General features: G+C 58.3%; 1 protein-coding gene and 1 pseudogene across 1 annotated transcript; both read left to right on the top strand.

Moving 5' to 3' along the window:
- The first annotated feature begins 5,068 nt into the window (after positions 1 to 5,068).
- Positions 5,069 to 11,012, top strand: LOC118676872 (UL16-binding protein 2-like). Its single transcript, XM_036351493.1, has 5 exons — positions 5,069 to 5,323; positions 6,902 to 7,150; positions 7,386 to 7,649; positions 8,285 to 8,415; positions 9,558 to 11,012. Exons 1-4 carry the CDS (start codon positions 5,182 to 5,184, stop codon positions 8,410 to 8,412), a joined length of 783 nt encoding a protein of 260 aa, XP_036207386.1. The 5' UTR covers positions 5,069 to 5,181; the 3' UTR covers positions 8,413 to 8,415; positions 9,558 to 11,012.
- Positions 9,707 to 11,015, top strand: LOC118675810 (annotated as a pseudogene).
- The last annotated feature ends 2,892 nt before the right edge of the window (positions 11,016 to 13,907 follow it).

Below are 13,907 nucleotides of genomic sequence, written 5' to 3' on the forward strand. Positions count from 1 at the left end.
CAGGTCTCACAGCAAGTCGTCAGCGGCCCAGGACTACCCGGGCTCCTCGGTGCCTCCGGACTAACAGGCTAAGGGTGGCAGCTAATACTCACCAGATATCCTCCCGCTGGTCTGGGCCAGGCAGCCTTGTTGGATTCTTTTTTTTTTTTAAATATATTTTATTGATTTTTCACAGAGAGGACGGGAGAGGGACAGAGAGCCGGAAACATCCATGAGAGAGAAACATCAATCAGCTGCCTCCTGCACACTCGCCACTGGGGATGTGCCCGCAACCAAAGTACGTGCCCTTGACCGGAATCGAACCCGGGACCCTTGAGTCCGCAGGCCGATACTCTATCCACTGAGCCAAACCGGTCAGGGCCTTGTTGGATTCTTGATCCATTGCTGCTGGCTCTTTTTCAGTAAACTGTGACTCATATGTGCCCGGTTCGATGGAATTTTGGATGTGACTTGGTTTTTACTACACAATTAATGAGCTGCAGGGGATTCCCAGCTGTGCAGTGGCTCCAGGGGCGGAACAGTGCCCGATCCTCCACCCGCCACCCCCGCCTTCTCCGCCTCCGCCTCCTCCCCGCCTAACGGGCATGGGGGGGGGGGGGGGGGCGGAGCCTGCGGCGGTGGGGGCGGAGGCAGAAAACCCTGAGTCTTTTAAGAAAACAAGGAATGATTGTGAACTTGGGAAGGAGACCGGAAGTAGTATGTGGCCAGGAGACTGGGGTGGAGGAAAAGGTCTGGGGTCCCGGGGAGAAGGGGTGAAAATGCTGGGCACTTCGCCCCCAGGAGCAGGGGCCCGGCCTGGGGAGGGGCAGGGGCAGGACGACACTCGGGATTCATTCCCTCCTTGGATCCTATGGATGCGGCTCCTTGACACATTGGGTCGCCCTCGGGCTCCAGGTCCCCATGGCGTGGACTGTGGGCACCCAGTTGGGTCCGGTCCTCCTGGCCCCGCTTCTACGACAGGACTGTCCCTGGGCGGAGCGCGGGCGGTGAAGCCAGAATGGAACCTGCGGGGCGGAAGGCGGCGGAATGGGGGGCGGGGGGCGCTCTGGGACAGAGACCAGGGCGCCCACGGGGTTTCAGAACCTTCCCGAGGGTGGGTGCCGCCACGCCCTGTTCAGCTCCCCTCCGTGTACCAGGCAAGGCGAGGGCAGGGACAGGGAAACAGGGGACTTGGGCTACAGAGTGATGCTGGGCAAATGGGGGGTGGGGGTCACGGGGGTCGGGGAGGGAGCAGGAAATGCTGCCAACGCCCAACCCCCACCCCACAGCTCCCGCCCTCCCTGGGAAGAGGGCCCCAGCCCAGGGTCGCCCTGTGGACCAGGGATGTTCACGGAGGGTCACGACCCACAGGTGACTGGATACCCCAACTCTGCTCGCACCGCTTTCCCAGGCAAACCCTCTGACACCCCCCTGCTCTCCCCCTGGGCCTTCCCAGCAGCTGTGCCAGAGGGTCGCACCCCGCAGTCCAGGCACTCACTTCCCCAGACTCACCGAGGCCACTGCCTCCCTAGTCACTGCTCCTCCCCAGCCCAGCCCAGCCGCTGAGTCACTGTCCATTTCACAAGCCCTTCCAGGTATCAGTGGTTCTATTCGGCCTGTGGGTTCAGGCTGGAGTGAATGTGAGAGGACGTGGGACCCACAGGGAGGCCAGTGCTCCCCTCCTTTCTGTAGACTGGATTCCTTGCCCCAAGAGGCCCACCAGGGACACCCCGTGAAGCTATGGGTGTGAGCTGAGTCCTGCTGGTGCAACATTTCTGGTGTCAGGATCAATCCCCCTGCATTTGTTTTCTTTCATTTTCTATTTTTATTGAGACACTAGAGGCCCGGTGCACGAAATTCATGCACGATGAGGTCCCTAGGCCTGGTGGGCGATCAGGGGCGATCAGGGCCAGGCCCATCAGGACCCAAGGCCCTGTGGGGTCAGGAGAGAACGTGAAGCTCACCAGGCAGGTGCAGAAGGAACAGATGTCAGATGCCAGGTGCTGGCTGCCCTCTGTGCCCTGTCACCCCATGGTTCCTCATCTCCTCTCCTCCCCTCCACCCCCAGCCTTCTTCCCTCAGTGTCCTGCTGCCACTGGGGGCCTGCTGGCCAGGGAAGAACTGAGGGAGAGGGGCAGGGAGAGGTTTCCTTACCCAGTTTGGAATGTGCACGAGGCAGCCAATCAATGATTCTCTAGCATCATTGATGTTTGTATTTCTATTCCCTCTCTGAAATCCATCAAATATATATATATTTTTAAATGCAAAGTTTTTAGAAGAAGGAATAGGGCAAGGGAGCTATTGACAGGGGGGCATTTGAGATCTTGCTCACATTTCAGAGGACTGTCAGTGGGTGGAACAGGGCACTGCGGGCTGAGGAACGGGCTGTGATGACTGGGAAGGGCTGTGACAGTTGTTATGCCCAGAATTCAAGATCCCCAAGAAACCATGCCAGGGAGTCAGTCCAATGCAAAAGCAGAAGGCCCTTTATTGAGTTAGCTAACCCGACCAGGGCCTCCAGTCGACCGCAGCGACTGGAAACCGAGAGCAACCCTTGTGAAAATCAGGGCTTTAATAGTGAGGGGAGGGGAGCTGGCTGTGGCCCTGCCGATTGGCCAGGCGCAAGTCGGGTCTTGTTAAATCCTGGGCGTGGCCAGCAGGGGCCTGGACTCGGGAAGAAGGCACTTTTCTGAGCACATGGCCTCTGCCCCATCAACAGTGACACAGAGCCTGTGCTGGGGCATCGCTGGGGTCATTCATCCCCAAGAGGTTTCGATTCCGGAGGGAGGAGCGGGCCTTTCTTAGCCTAAAGGTGAGGCAGCGGCAGGAGTGGGCTGCCTGCTTCCCTGCAAATGCAAACGCACAGGGTATCCGTCCGCAGCCAGGCCTGGTGTGCTGCCGCCCTGTGGCTGTGCTGCGGCGCTATTGGCCAGAGGCCGAGCCACGCCCCTAAGGACACTAGTACAGGAAGCGGGGGGGGGGGGGGGGGGGGCGGCGGGACTGTGCCGCGCAGGAAGAAGAAAGGGGAAGTGAGGGGCCTGAAGGCGCAGGCGGAGGGGGCTGCATCTGCCTGGGAGCTCGATGGGGAGCAGCGGTCGGTCGGTCGCTTTGGAGTCTGAGGGGCTGCGCTTGCTGCCGGCACCGGCACCGTCACCGGTGAGTCCCTGGGAGCCCGCGGCGGCCGCCAAGCTGGGCTGGGCCTGGGGAGGCCTTTCCCTCCTGGAGCTGTTCTTCCCAGGGTGGCCGCGTCGGCTGCTTTTTTTTCCGATTTATTTTTTTATTGGAAAGCAAGCTCTGGGCTTCGGGTTCCTGGGGTCCCTGGGCCTTAGCGTAGCCTCCAGGCCTCCCTGCGCCCCTCTCCCTCCTCCTCCTGCGTGGAGCCTCTGCCCCCTGGTGATCAGTGCGCCTCCTACCGACTGGTCCTGGTCTGGGGTTCCGCGTTATGGTTGTTGGGCCTTTATTAGATAGGATAACGGACACAACATTGTATTCCTTTCAAATGTATAACGTAATGAAGTGTTAGATGTGCCTCCTAATTACTCTCAGTTCACAATACAGTGTTATCAGCCGCAGTCCCCGTGCCCTCATCCCCATGACGGGTTTAGTTTATCCCTGGAGTGTGTGCCCTTTAAGATAGGGTGACAGGCCATGGGGTGGAGAGCCCTGGGGGGTGTAAGACCCACCGGGTGGGGGTGGGAGTGGGGGGGGGGTGAAATATTACAAGAATTACAGCCCCGGGAGTGGAGGGGGCCTTAACCGAGGGATGGCAGCAATGCTGTGACACCATTGAGGTGTTTTCACTGAATAAATTCCCTTCCAGTTTCTACCCCCTCACCCTGCACTTCCCCCCCTCCACCCCTCCACCCCAAAACTGGTGAAAAACAGGCCAAATCTGTGGCCGGGGACGGGAGTGGGGCCGGGGGGCAAGTGTGGGGCATGGCGCGGTCCAGGCGCACGGAGGGTCGGGCCTAATGACTGGGGGGCGGGGGGGAGGGGGGGGTCAGGCGTGTGGGCCGGGGCCAAAGGAGGGCCAATGAAATGCGAGGTGTGGAGGGAGCGGGGCTGAAGTTTTTCGGCCTGACAGTAGTGGGCAACCTCACCCGCTCACCACCTTCTGTCCTGGGTACGTGCACTGCTGCTGAGGGTCGAGATGGAGCTGTCTGGGTCTGAAAGTGTCAGTCCCATCTTCTTGCTCCTGCTTCTGCTTTGGGAACCCGCTGCTCCCCGCTGTGAGTTGGGAAATTGAGTCGGGGCGAGTGAACCTGAGGGATGGAATGTGCAGGGAGCCCACGGTGGGTGGGGAACCTTCCCGCCGGGTGGGGCACAGACCTTCGGCGATCATCTCTGCGGGCGCCTTTCAGTCTCGGGGTGTCCGCTTAGCTGGCTGCCTCTTTCCAGGTGAGAGGGACAGAAGTGAGCCTGTGACTTGTCACAAATAGTCCTGGGCGAAGGGACCGGGAGGAAGATGGGAGAGAGGGCGAAGCCCCCTCCTCCACCCCGAGCACACCCCACCCACCCGCTGGCTGCTCTCAGCGCCCCACCACCCCATGGTTCCCCGCCTCCCCCCCTCCTCCTTCCCTCAGTGCCTGTGCTGCCACCGGGGCCTGCTGGCCAGGGGAGAGGGGCAGGGAGAGGTTTCTATACCCAGTTTGGAATGTGCAGGAGGCAGCCAATCAATGATTCTCCATCATCATTGATGTTTCTATCTCTATTCCCTCTCTGAAATCAATCAAATATATATTTTTAAATGCAAAGTTTTTAGAGGAAGACAGGTAGGGCAAGGGAGCCATTGACAGGGGGCATTTGAGATCTTGCTCACATTTCAGATAGGATAACATCAGGTGGTCCTCAGGGGGTGACAGGTGAGGACGGGCAGGGGGTGGGACAGGGTACTGCGGCTGAGGAACGGGCTGTGATGACTGGGAAGGGCTGTGACAGTGACACGGAGCATGTGCTGGGGCCATCGCTGGGACCATTCATCCCCAAGAGGTTTCGATTCCGGAAGGAGGAGCGGGCCTTTCTTAGCCTAAAGGTGAGGCAGCGGCAGGAGCGGGCTGCCTGCTTCCCTGCAACTGTAAACGCACAGTGTACCAGTCCGCAGCCAAGTCAGTGCCCAGCCAGGCCGGTAGCTGGGTGCTGCCGCCTTGTGGCTGTGCTGCGGCGCTATTGGTCGGGGAGGCTGAAGCCAGGGCCCCAAGCACAATGGTATGCAGAGGGGTGGGCAGAGAGCCAGAAGCTGCAAATGGGGGGGAGCTGCGTCTGCCTGGGAGCTCGATGGGGCGCAGCTGGCCGTCGCTTTGGAGTCTGAGGGGCTGCGCTTGCTGCCGGCACCGCACCATCACCGGTGAGTCCCTGGGAGCACGCGGCGGGCCGCCAAGCTGGGCTGGGCCTGGGGAGGCCTTTCCCTCCAGGAGCTGTTCTTCCCAGGGTGGCCGCATCCGCTGCTTTTTTTTTTTCCGATTTATTTTTTTATTGGAAAGCAAGCTCTGGGCTTCTGGTTCCTGGGATCCCTGGGCCTTAGCGTAGCCTCCAGGCCTCCCTGCGCCTCTCCCCCTCCTCCGGGGTGGAGCCTCTGGCCGGTGGTGATCAGTGCGCCCCCTATGGCCATCTATGCCACTGGTCCCGGTTGAGGGGTTCCGTGTTATGGTTGTTGGGCCTTTATTAGATAGGATAATGGACACAACATTGTATTCGTTTCAAATGTATAACGTAATGAAGTGTTAGATGTGCCTCCTAATAACTCTCAGTTCACAATACAGTATTGACAGCCGCAGTCCCCGTGCCCTCATCCCCATGACGGGTTTAGTTTATCCCTGGAGTGTGTGCCCTTTAAGATAGGGTGACAGGCTATGGGGTGAAGAGCCCGGGGTGGTGTAAGGCCCACTGGGTGGGGATGGGAGTCGGGGGGTGAAATATTACAAGAATTACAGCCCCGGGAGTGGAGGGGGCCTTAACAGACGGATGGCAGAAAGAGGTGTTTTCACTGAATAAAATTCCCTTCTTGTCTATACCCCCTCACCCTGCACTTCCACCCCCAAAACGGGGGAAAAAACAGGCCAAATCTGTGGGCGCGGACGGGGGCGGGAGTGGAGCCCCGGGCCAATGGGTGGGTGGGGCATCACGGGCAGGTCTGGCCGGTCTGGTCGGCTGGAGGGCGGGGTGAGGCGGTTCCGCCCCACCCCAGACACCGGGAAAACCGCCAGGTGGCGGGGCGGGGGGGGGGGGGGGGGGGGGGGCGCGCGAACCCGGGTGGCTCTAGACAGCTCAGGAAACAGCTCTTAGACTCCGCTCCTGACACCCGGAGTTCGGGGAACACTCCCAGATCCGTGGGCGGGGGCGGGGCGGCACAGGCCAGTAGGCTCCAGGTATGGGCTGCGGCCCTGATGGCCTGAACACTCCTGAGTAAGTGTCGAGATGGAGGGGTCTGGGTCTGAAGGTGTCAGCCCCGTTTTGTTGCTCTTACTTCTGCTTTGGGAACCGGCAGCTACACTAGTAAGTTGGGAAAATGGAATCTGGGGCGAGCCGGCGGTGGGGTGGGGAACCTTCCCGCCGGGTGGGGCACAGACCCCTTGGCCATCATCTCTGCGGGCGCCTTTCAGTCCCGGGGCCTCTGCATACCTGGCTGCCTCTGTCAGGTGAGAGGGACGGGAATGAGCCTGTGACTTGTCACAAATAGTCCTGGGTAAAGGGACCGGGAGGAAGATGGGAGAGAGGGCGAAGCCCCCTCCTCCACCCTGAGCTAGGACAGCACCCCTCACCCACCCGACTCACTAAAGGCCTCTGCAAAGTGGGAGCCCGAGCCCCTGCCATCTGCACGCGAACAGGACAAGAGCCGCCAGGCCATCAGGGGGTCGCTTGCTGTCCAGAATGGGGAGGGGCGCGTAGTTACCTTTATTCCCACCCCTGTGTTCCTCCCTCACAGGTGCTCCCTCTCTGGGCTACACATTCACAGTCACTCCTAATGGACAACCGTGGTGTGAAATTCAAGGCCAGGTCAATGGGAACACATTTCTTCATTATACCTGTGGTGGCCACAAGGTCAGACTCATCAGTGTCCTGGAGATGAATGCCACACCGGCCTGGAGTGACCAGAGAGACGCTCTGCAGTACGTGGTGGAAGAGCTCAAGAAGACCCTGCTGGACATTAGAGCAGAGACTCCTGCAACCAGCGGTACGTTTACAAAACCAGGGTGGAGGCAGAACAGAGGTGTAGGGTGAGGGATCAATAGTGTTTATGTAAATATGGGAAGTTGGTCCCAGCCAAGAGCCTCAGGAGTCAGTGTAGGACACAGAGGACAAGCAGGACCAGGAGAGCAGGACCAGGGGAGCAGAGGGCTGGACACCAGGTGGGGACAAAGGCTCTGTCAGGCCCAAGGCTGACCTCTTTCCCATGGTGCTGGGGACAGGTCCTCTCTCCCTGCAGGGCAGCATGATGTGTGAGCAGGAATCCAATGGACTCACCACTGCATCCTGGGAGTTTGGACTGGATGGACAGATATCTCTCCGCTTTGACACAAAGAACAGACACTGGACAGTGCTGCACGGTGAAGGCATTCTGCTGAAGCAAACATTGGCGAGTGACAGAGCTATGATTGATCTCCTTGTTAGGACCTCAGCTGGAGACTGTAGGAAGTGGCTTCAACAAGTTTTGTGTCCCCTGAGCACACAAGGTAATTCCACAGAGGAAATGAACTTGTAGGTCCCTTGAAATGACATTCACACTGTGTGTGTGTCTGTGTGTTGTGTGTGGTTGGAGAAAGTGACCCATCCACCACGGTGAGGGATTTTGGGAGAATAAGGGCCATAGGAATGTTCTGCGATCCCTCCTTGGGTTTCTCACTTCCTCACATCTCTGCCTGCACATGACCTTGGACCACTCACTCACCAGGGATTTCTTGCTGACTGCAAACCTGCGGGCACGTTCCGTTTGCAGACCTTTTCCTTGTCCTGTTCCCTCTTCTCAGCATCATGTGTCTTCATCTCACCTGGTCTATTTCTGGAAATCCTTTAACACCACCTCACATCAGCCCTAGGAGGATTCTCTGCCACCTCCCTCAGGTGTCACCTCCTCTTCTGTCCCAACAGGAGTGATTGTTGTAATCCTTGCTTCCCCCGTTATCTGTGTGAGCCCCAAGGGGCCGGGGCCCATCTCCTCTCTTTGCTCCAACCCCAGGCTCTGTCACTGTGGCTGCCACACGTGGAGGGTAGAAACTGCACAATAGAATGGCCTGGGACAGCAGGGGCTGAGGGGCATCTCCATGGAACTGGGTTCTGCACGGTTGTCACTCTCGTGTTTCCATTACAGCTGCACCAACCACTGCCACAGCCACAGTCCCGTCCAAGGCCACAACCAACACGCCCATCCCTTCGGTCCTCCCTGTGATCCTCACCTGCGCAATCATAGTTGGCATCTTAGGCTGGGCTTTTAAGTAACAGGTACTGAGGGCTTCATTATGTGGGAAATGAGGGACAGATGGCCTGGGGCGAGGACAGGGAAAGATGAATTCCCAGCCTGACCCCTGATCCCTGATCCCGCCTCCTGGAAATTAGACCAGGAGACCAACACATGTTATCACTTCACAGCAAGAAGTTGCACAAGCTCAGCCCTGAGTGCTGCCGTCTCCTCACTGTGGATGCCAGTGGGAAAGGGAGGGGCTCCCACCAAGGCTTAAGGCCTGTAGATGCTGAAGGGGTTTGGGGATCTCAGTCCTGATTCAGGTTCTCTGTTTGGGAGACTGTGTTTGGGCCCAGGATGGGTGGTGTGGGAGCAGCAGGCACACGGCAGGGGCGGTGCTCACGTTCAGGTGATGGCAGCATGCTGGCGCCATGTGATGTGTCCAGGGGAAGGGGAATACCCAGGGGGCTAAGAGGAGAGTGGCCTGGGTCTAAGCCCAGGAAGAGGTGGAAGGCCTTGCAGACCCAACTCAAAAGGCTGGAGTTCACAGAACGTGGCTCTGAAAGGCCCAGTAAGGGGGGAGGCAAACAGTAGGGACTACTTAAGGAGGCAAACCTTAAGGTTAGAAGGAGGCCTGGGATTCCTGGCTGAGCCCTGGTGTAATCACCTGACAGCCAGCCTCCTCCACACGCCAGATCCTGAGCCACTGACAGGCCCCAATGAACAGGGCAGGGCTGGGACGGTCATACTGAGAGCTCTGTGTCCTGCTGGGTAAGAGGCTGGGAGGGAAAGGAAGAGAAGGGTGTCAGGTTTTAGAATGAACCCCAAGCTGTCTGGTTTCAGGATGAGCCTTCCTGTCCATCAGAGCTCCCACCAGGTCCTTAGACCCTCCCCCCCACTCCCCACCCCCAGAGCGTCAGACCTGAGTGAGGGAGCAGACTGAGTCATTACTCACTTTAGTCCTCAGCTCAAAACATCTGTCAGGGCTGGGGTGACTCTGATGTGCAAAGGGTGGGCAGAGCTTGGTACAGGCTGCTGGTCCCAGGGCAGGGGTGGCAGGTTCAGGGAAAGATGTGACTCTAGTGAGGGCGGGGCTGGAGATGGGGAGAGTGGGGTTCTGTCGCCCCAGAACTGACCCAGGGTTTCCTCAGCCACTGGGACCAACACCTGCCCTTTTCTGCAGGCTGCCTATGGGATGGGACCAGGAAGGCCCTGGTGTGTGGACAATCTCAGCGACTCTGACTTTGCGTGGCTGCCTCTGCAAGACCTGCTGCTCAGTTTTAGGACACCAGGAGTTCAGACCTTCCGCCCAGAGCCCAGGGTCGGATCAGGATGAGACGGTGGATGCAGCATCTCACGTCCATTGCATTGCTGATTGTCCTCTCCGGTTTGTTTTTTTTTTAAATATATTTTATTGATTTTTTACAGAGAGGAAGGGAGAGGGATAGAGTCAGAAACATCGATGAGAGAGAAACATCGACCTGCTGCCTCCTGCACACCCCCCACTGGGGATGTGCCTGCAACCAAGGTACATGCCATTGACCGGAATCGAACCTGGGACCTTTCAGTCCGCAGGCCGACGCTCTATCCACTGAGCCAAACCGGTTACGGCTCTCCGGTGCCTTTTAAACACCATGTCACGTTCTGTGGTCCTAAGAGATGTAATTCCTACATTTAAACATTAATAGCCTCAATAAGAAATCTCAACAACGAGAACATTTTTCATCTTCTTGTGGAAGATCAGATACATCTCTGCATGTATTATTTTCAAGCAGATAATATTGCCAAAAAGTGCCAGACATTAGGGTTTTTTTCTGTGTCCTCAAAAGCAGTCACGTAGGCAGCAAAGGCGACATGCTGGGGAAGGTGGAAGACTGTGAAGGTGGAAGACCAGTCTGCGGAAGAGACTACTTTTGTTGACGAAAGAGCAACTTTGTGAAAGAGGCTATAGAAAGTGCCACTGGTGGCAACACCTACCAGCACAGCAAAGCCAATCCGTGGACCACAAATGTAGAACAAACTTGAAGCCGACTCACCAAGCTGGGGAAACCATTCACATACACTGTGACCTGTATAAGCATGCAGCAGGACGGAGCAGGACTACACGCGGCCAGTTCTTGCTTCTGGGGCAGCGCTACTGACCATGCGATGGGAGAACTAGACCATGTGCTGCATCGTCAGCGCCCTCGGACTGTCCATCTGACTGACCTCCTCATCCATCTGGGCTCTTTCTGTCTCAACATTTCTCTCCGATCTCCTAGCCCCCAGCCATGAATTCAGTGCCCAGCTTTCCCACTCTGTCTGTTCTCTGTGGCGCTCCCAGCAGCTGAGCAAAACCCAAATGGCCGCGCTGTTCTGTGATCAGCACACCCTCAGTCACCCGGATTGTTCACCTGGGCAGTGGGAACCTGGGCTGCCCGGGCCCGCACTCTGAGTATCTCTGTTCAAAGGTGCTAGACACTCAGTCTGCCAGTGTGAACCTTTCCGTACTTTGTACTACTGTTAGAATAAATTACTCCAATTTTTAAAAAGTCATGTATTTTAAAAGAACAAAATTATATTTTTGACTGTTTCCACTACTAGCTCATATCAGTATGATGCGGTTTAAATAAACATCTTTATATTCTAAAAATGTTAATTACTTTGGAGTTTTGTATTATTCTTTTTTTAGATAATTTTTTAGTTTATCTGGGCCAAACATGACAAATACCAACAGCAAGATCTCACATCCTGAGAATAACAAGGTGTTTTTTTTCTGTCTAATGCCTCCAGGTCCATCCATGCCGCCTTAGAAGGTACGGTTTCCGGGGGGTTGTAAGTTGAGGTGCTGTTCCCTCCCCCAGGACCTCTAGGCACTGACTAGTTCCGCTACCACGAGGGGGGGGGGGGGTCCCGGCGGGGGGATATCGAGGTCAACCTCACATTTCCCTTCCTGGTCCCTCGAAGGGGTCGGGAGGAGGTCGCCGGCCGCGGGCAGTGGATCCGGGCGTTAGGGTTGGGGGGTAGGTGATGGGCCGCGAGGAGCCAGCGGGGCCGGGCCCGCGGACCAGCCCGTCCGCGCAGGGGGGAGGCAAAGTGTTGGACGGCGGGGGAGGCGGCGCTGCGGCCCAGCTGACGATTGAAGGGACCGGAGGGGCCGCCGCTGTCCGGGGGGATGGGGGGGGGGGAGCGAGTGGGAGTTACTGCGGGACACCGAGGCCGGACCGGAGACTCGGGCGCAGTTGCGAGCGGCGGGGTCCGGCCTGGGGGAGGGGGGTGCTGAGGGGATGGGGGCGGGGGCGGGGGGAGGAGCCGGAACCGAAGGTCCCAGGGAGCCCGGAGCGTCATCGCCGCGAATCAGCCCCGCCCGGCTGCTCCCGGCGGCGGCGGGGCCGCGGAAGGACCGGGCTGCGGGTGGCCTGGCGAGGCCGAGGGAGCCCGCGGCCCGAGGGACCGGGACTGGGCGGGAGCGGGGGGGGTCGCTGGGCTCCCCCCTCCGGTACCCGCAATGAGGAGGGCCCTTGACGGAACCGGGGTGAGGCGTGCGTTTTGTGGAGCCCGGAGGGAGTCGGGGGGCCGGAAGTGGGCTTTGGAGCTTGGAGGGCGTCTAGGAAGAGAGAAAGTGGGGGGCCGGAAGTGGGCTTTGGAGCTTGGAGGGCGTCTAGGAAGAGAGAAAGTGGGGGGCCGGAAGTGCAGGTGACGATGGGAAGACCGTGAGGGTTCCCCGGCTATGGGATGGGGACCCGGAAAGCGGCAGAGGGGAGGCTCCAGGGCCAGGGACGCCCCGGAAATGGAAACTAGGGAGCAGGCCGAGTGACCAGACTGGTGGCCCGCGAGGGTCCGCGGAGGAGAGGCCGGCGGGACTCCCGGCCGCAGCAGGGGGTTTGCTGCCCGGGGGAGGGGGGCGGTGTTAGTCGTGGGAAGTTGACGCTGGGGGGCGGGGGCAGGAAAAGAGGCCCCGAAACTTGCCGAGAGGAGCGGAGCCTCCTCGTAAAAAGGCCAGAAGGGGAATTGGGGTTCGGGGGGCGGGGGAGAGATGGGCCAGTTGTCCCTCCGCCCGCAGTAGCGTTCAGAGCGGCGCCGGCGATTAATCGTTTAATGTGGGTTCCAGAAGGCGTATTAAGCGTTTGTGGGCTCAGCTCCCCTCGTCCTCCGCCGCCCTCTCCCAGGGCGTGGGTTTCTCGCTCAGAGCGGAGGCGGCGACACCCCACGTCCTGGCCTCGGGGTCGCTCGCTTCCTCAGAATAAGGGAACGAAAGCCTCCATTTCTTGGAGAAACTCCTGACGACTTAAAACACGCGCCCATGGGGGGGAATAAGTCAGACATTGAAATCCTCGGAGGGGCGGAGGGGGGGGTCCCCCGTGTGGTGAGGGGCGCGGAAGGGCTGCTGCTACCCGTGCAGACTGGGCGGCGCGGAGGCCGATGTGTCTGGCGGAGGTTCCTGTTTCTCCCTACGGAAGGTGCAGGGTCATTGCCTCGTTAGTTACGGGGGTGTTAGGTTAGGTGGCTCAGGAGGCGGCGCAAGAAATAGAGTCCAGTGAATCAGAAAAGAAAGGAAAGGAAAAGGTTTATTCTGCGTCCCCGGGAGACCCACGTACCCCAAGGACAGGGCACGTGGATTCACGCCAACAGGGAGGGGGGCGCTTTTTTTATACTGCGGTTGGGTGAGGGGTGGGGACATGAGCTGAGGAATTCTCTGCTGCAGGGACTGGGCGGAATATTCAGGATGAAGTTCTTATCTGTGTGGGTATGTGAATTCAGGGAGAAGAAGCTGGTATCTGTGTCTGGCACCTTGATCTGTGAGAAATTCCAGGGGAAGTCCATTATCTTGTCATGTCTGCATGTATCTGATCCTGGCCTCTCTCCGACCTAACATCCTGGCCTTTTGGTGATAGGGGACGAAGACTCTTTCTAGCTACTTCCAGCTGACCACGGGCAGCGAAGGGGGGGGGCAGTTAAAGGCCAGGGTTTGGCAGAGGCAGGTCGAAGGGGAGCCGAGTGTAGGGATGGAGCAGGAGCTGATTCACAGTCACTCGTGACATCTCCGCGATCCAGGAGTGGATGAACTTGAGGAGGCAGGGGGCTAGGAGAAAAAAGAACACAGATGAGAATCAGGGGCCCTATCATGGGTAGGACCCAGGTGGCTAAGGGGCTTTGGAAGCAGCCGGAAGGAGAGTTGTCCTGGAAGTGTCCTGCATGTAGTTCTTCACTCAGCTTAGTCAGGGTCTGTATGTTTATGTTTTGCTCCACTACTCCGGACTCGATGTAGTAACAGCATTCTTCCCGAAGGAATATGCAGGTTCCTCCTCTTTCTGCAGTCAGAAGGTCTGAGGCGCGCCGGTTCTGCAGGGCTACTTGGGCTACTGATGTCACTTGTCACTGTAGGGAGGCCCTGGGCTGGCCTTGGTGAGACTGGCTGCGGTGTGGTATGATAGTCTCTTCCGTGGCAACCCCATAGGTGTTGACATCTTGATTACATCTGTCTGGGTTCCGCTGGTTGTAAGCAGAACAGACATAGGGTCAGCCAGTTTTGGACACTGACTGGATGTCAGCC

This window comes from Myotis myotis, unplaced genomic scaffold, assembly GCF_014108235.1.
Source record: "Myotis myotis isolate mMyoMyo1 unplaced genomic scaffold, mMyoMyo1.p scaffold_m19_p_2, whole genome shotgun sequence".
NCBI lineage: Eukaryota > Metazoa > Chordata > Mammalia > Chiroptera > Vespertilionidae > Myotis > Myotis myotis.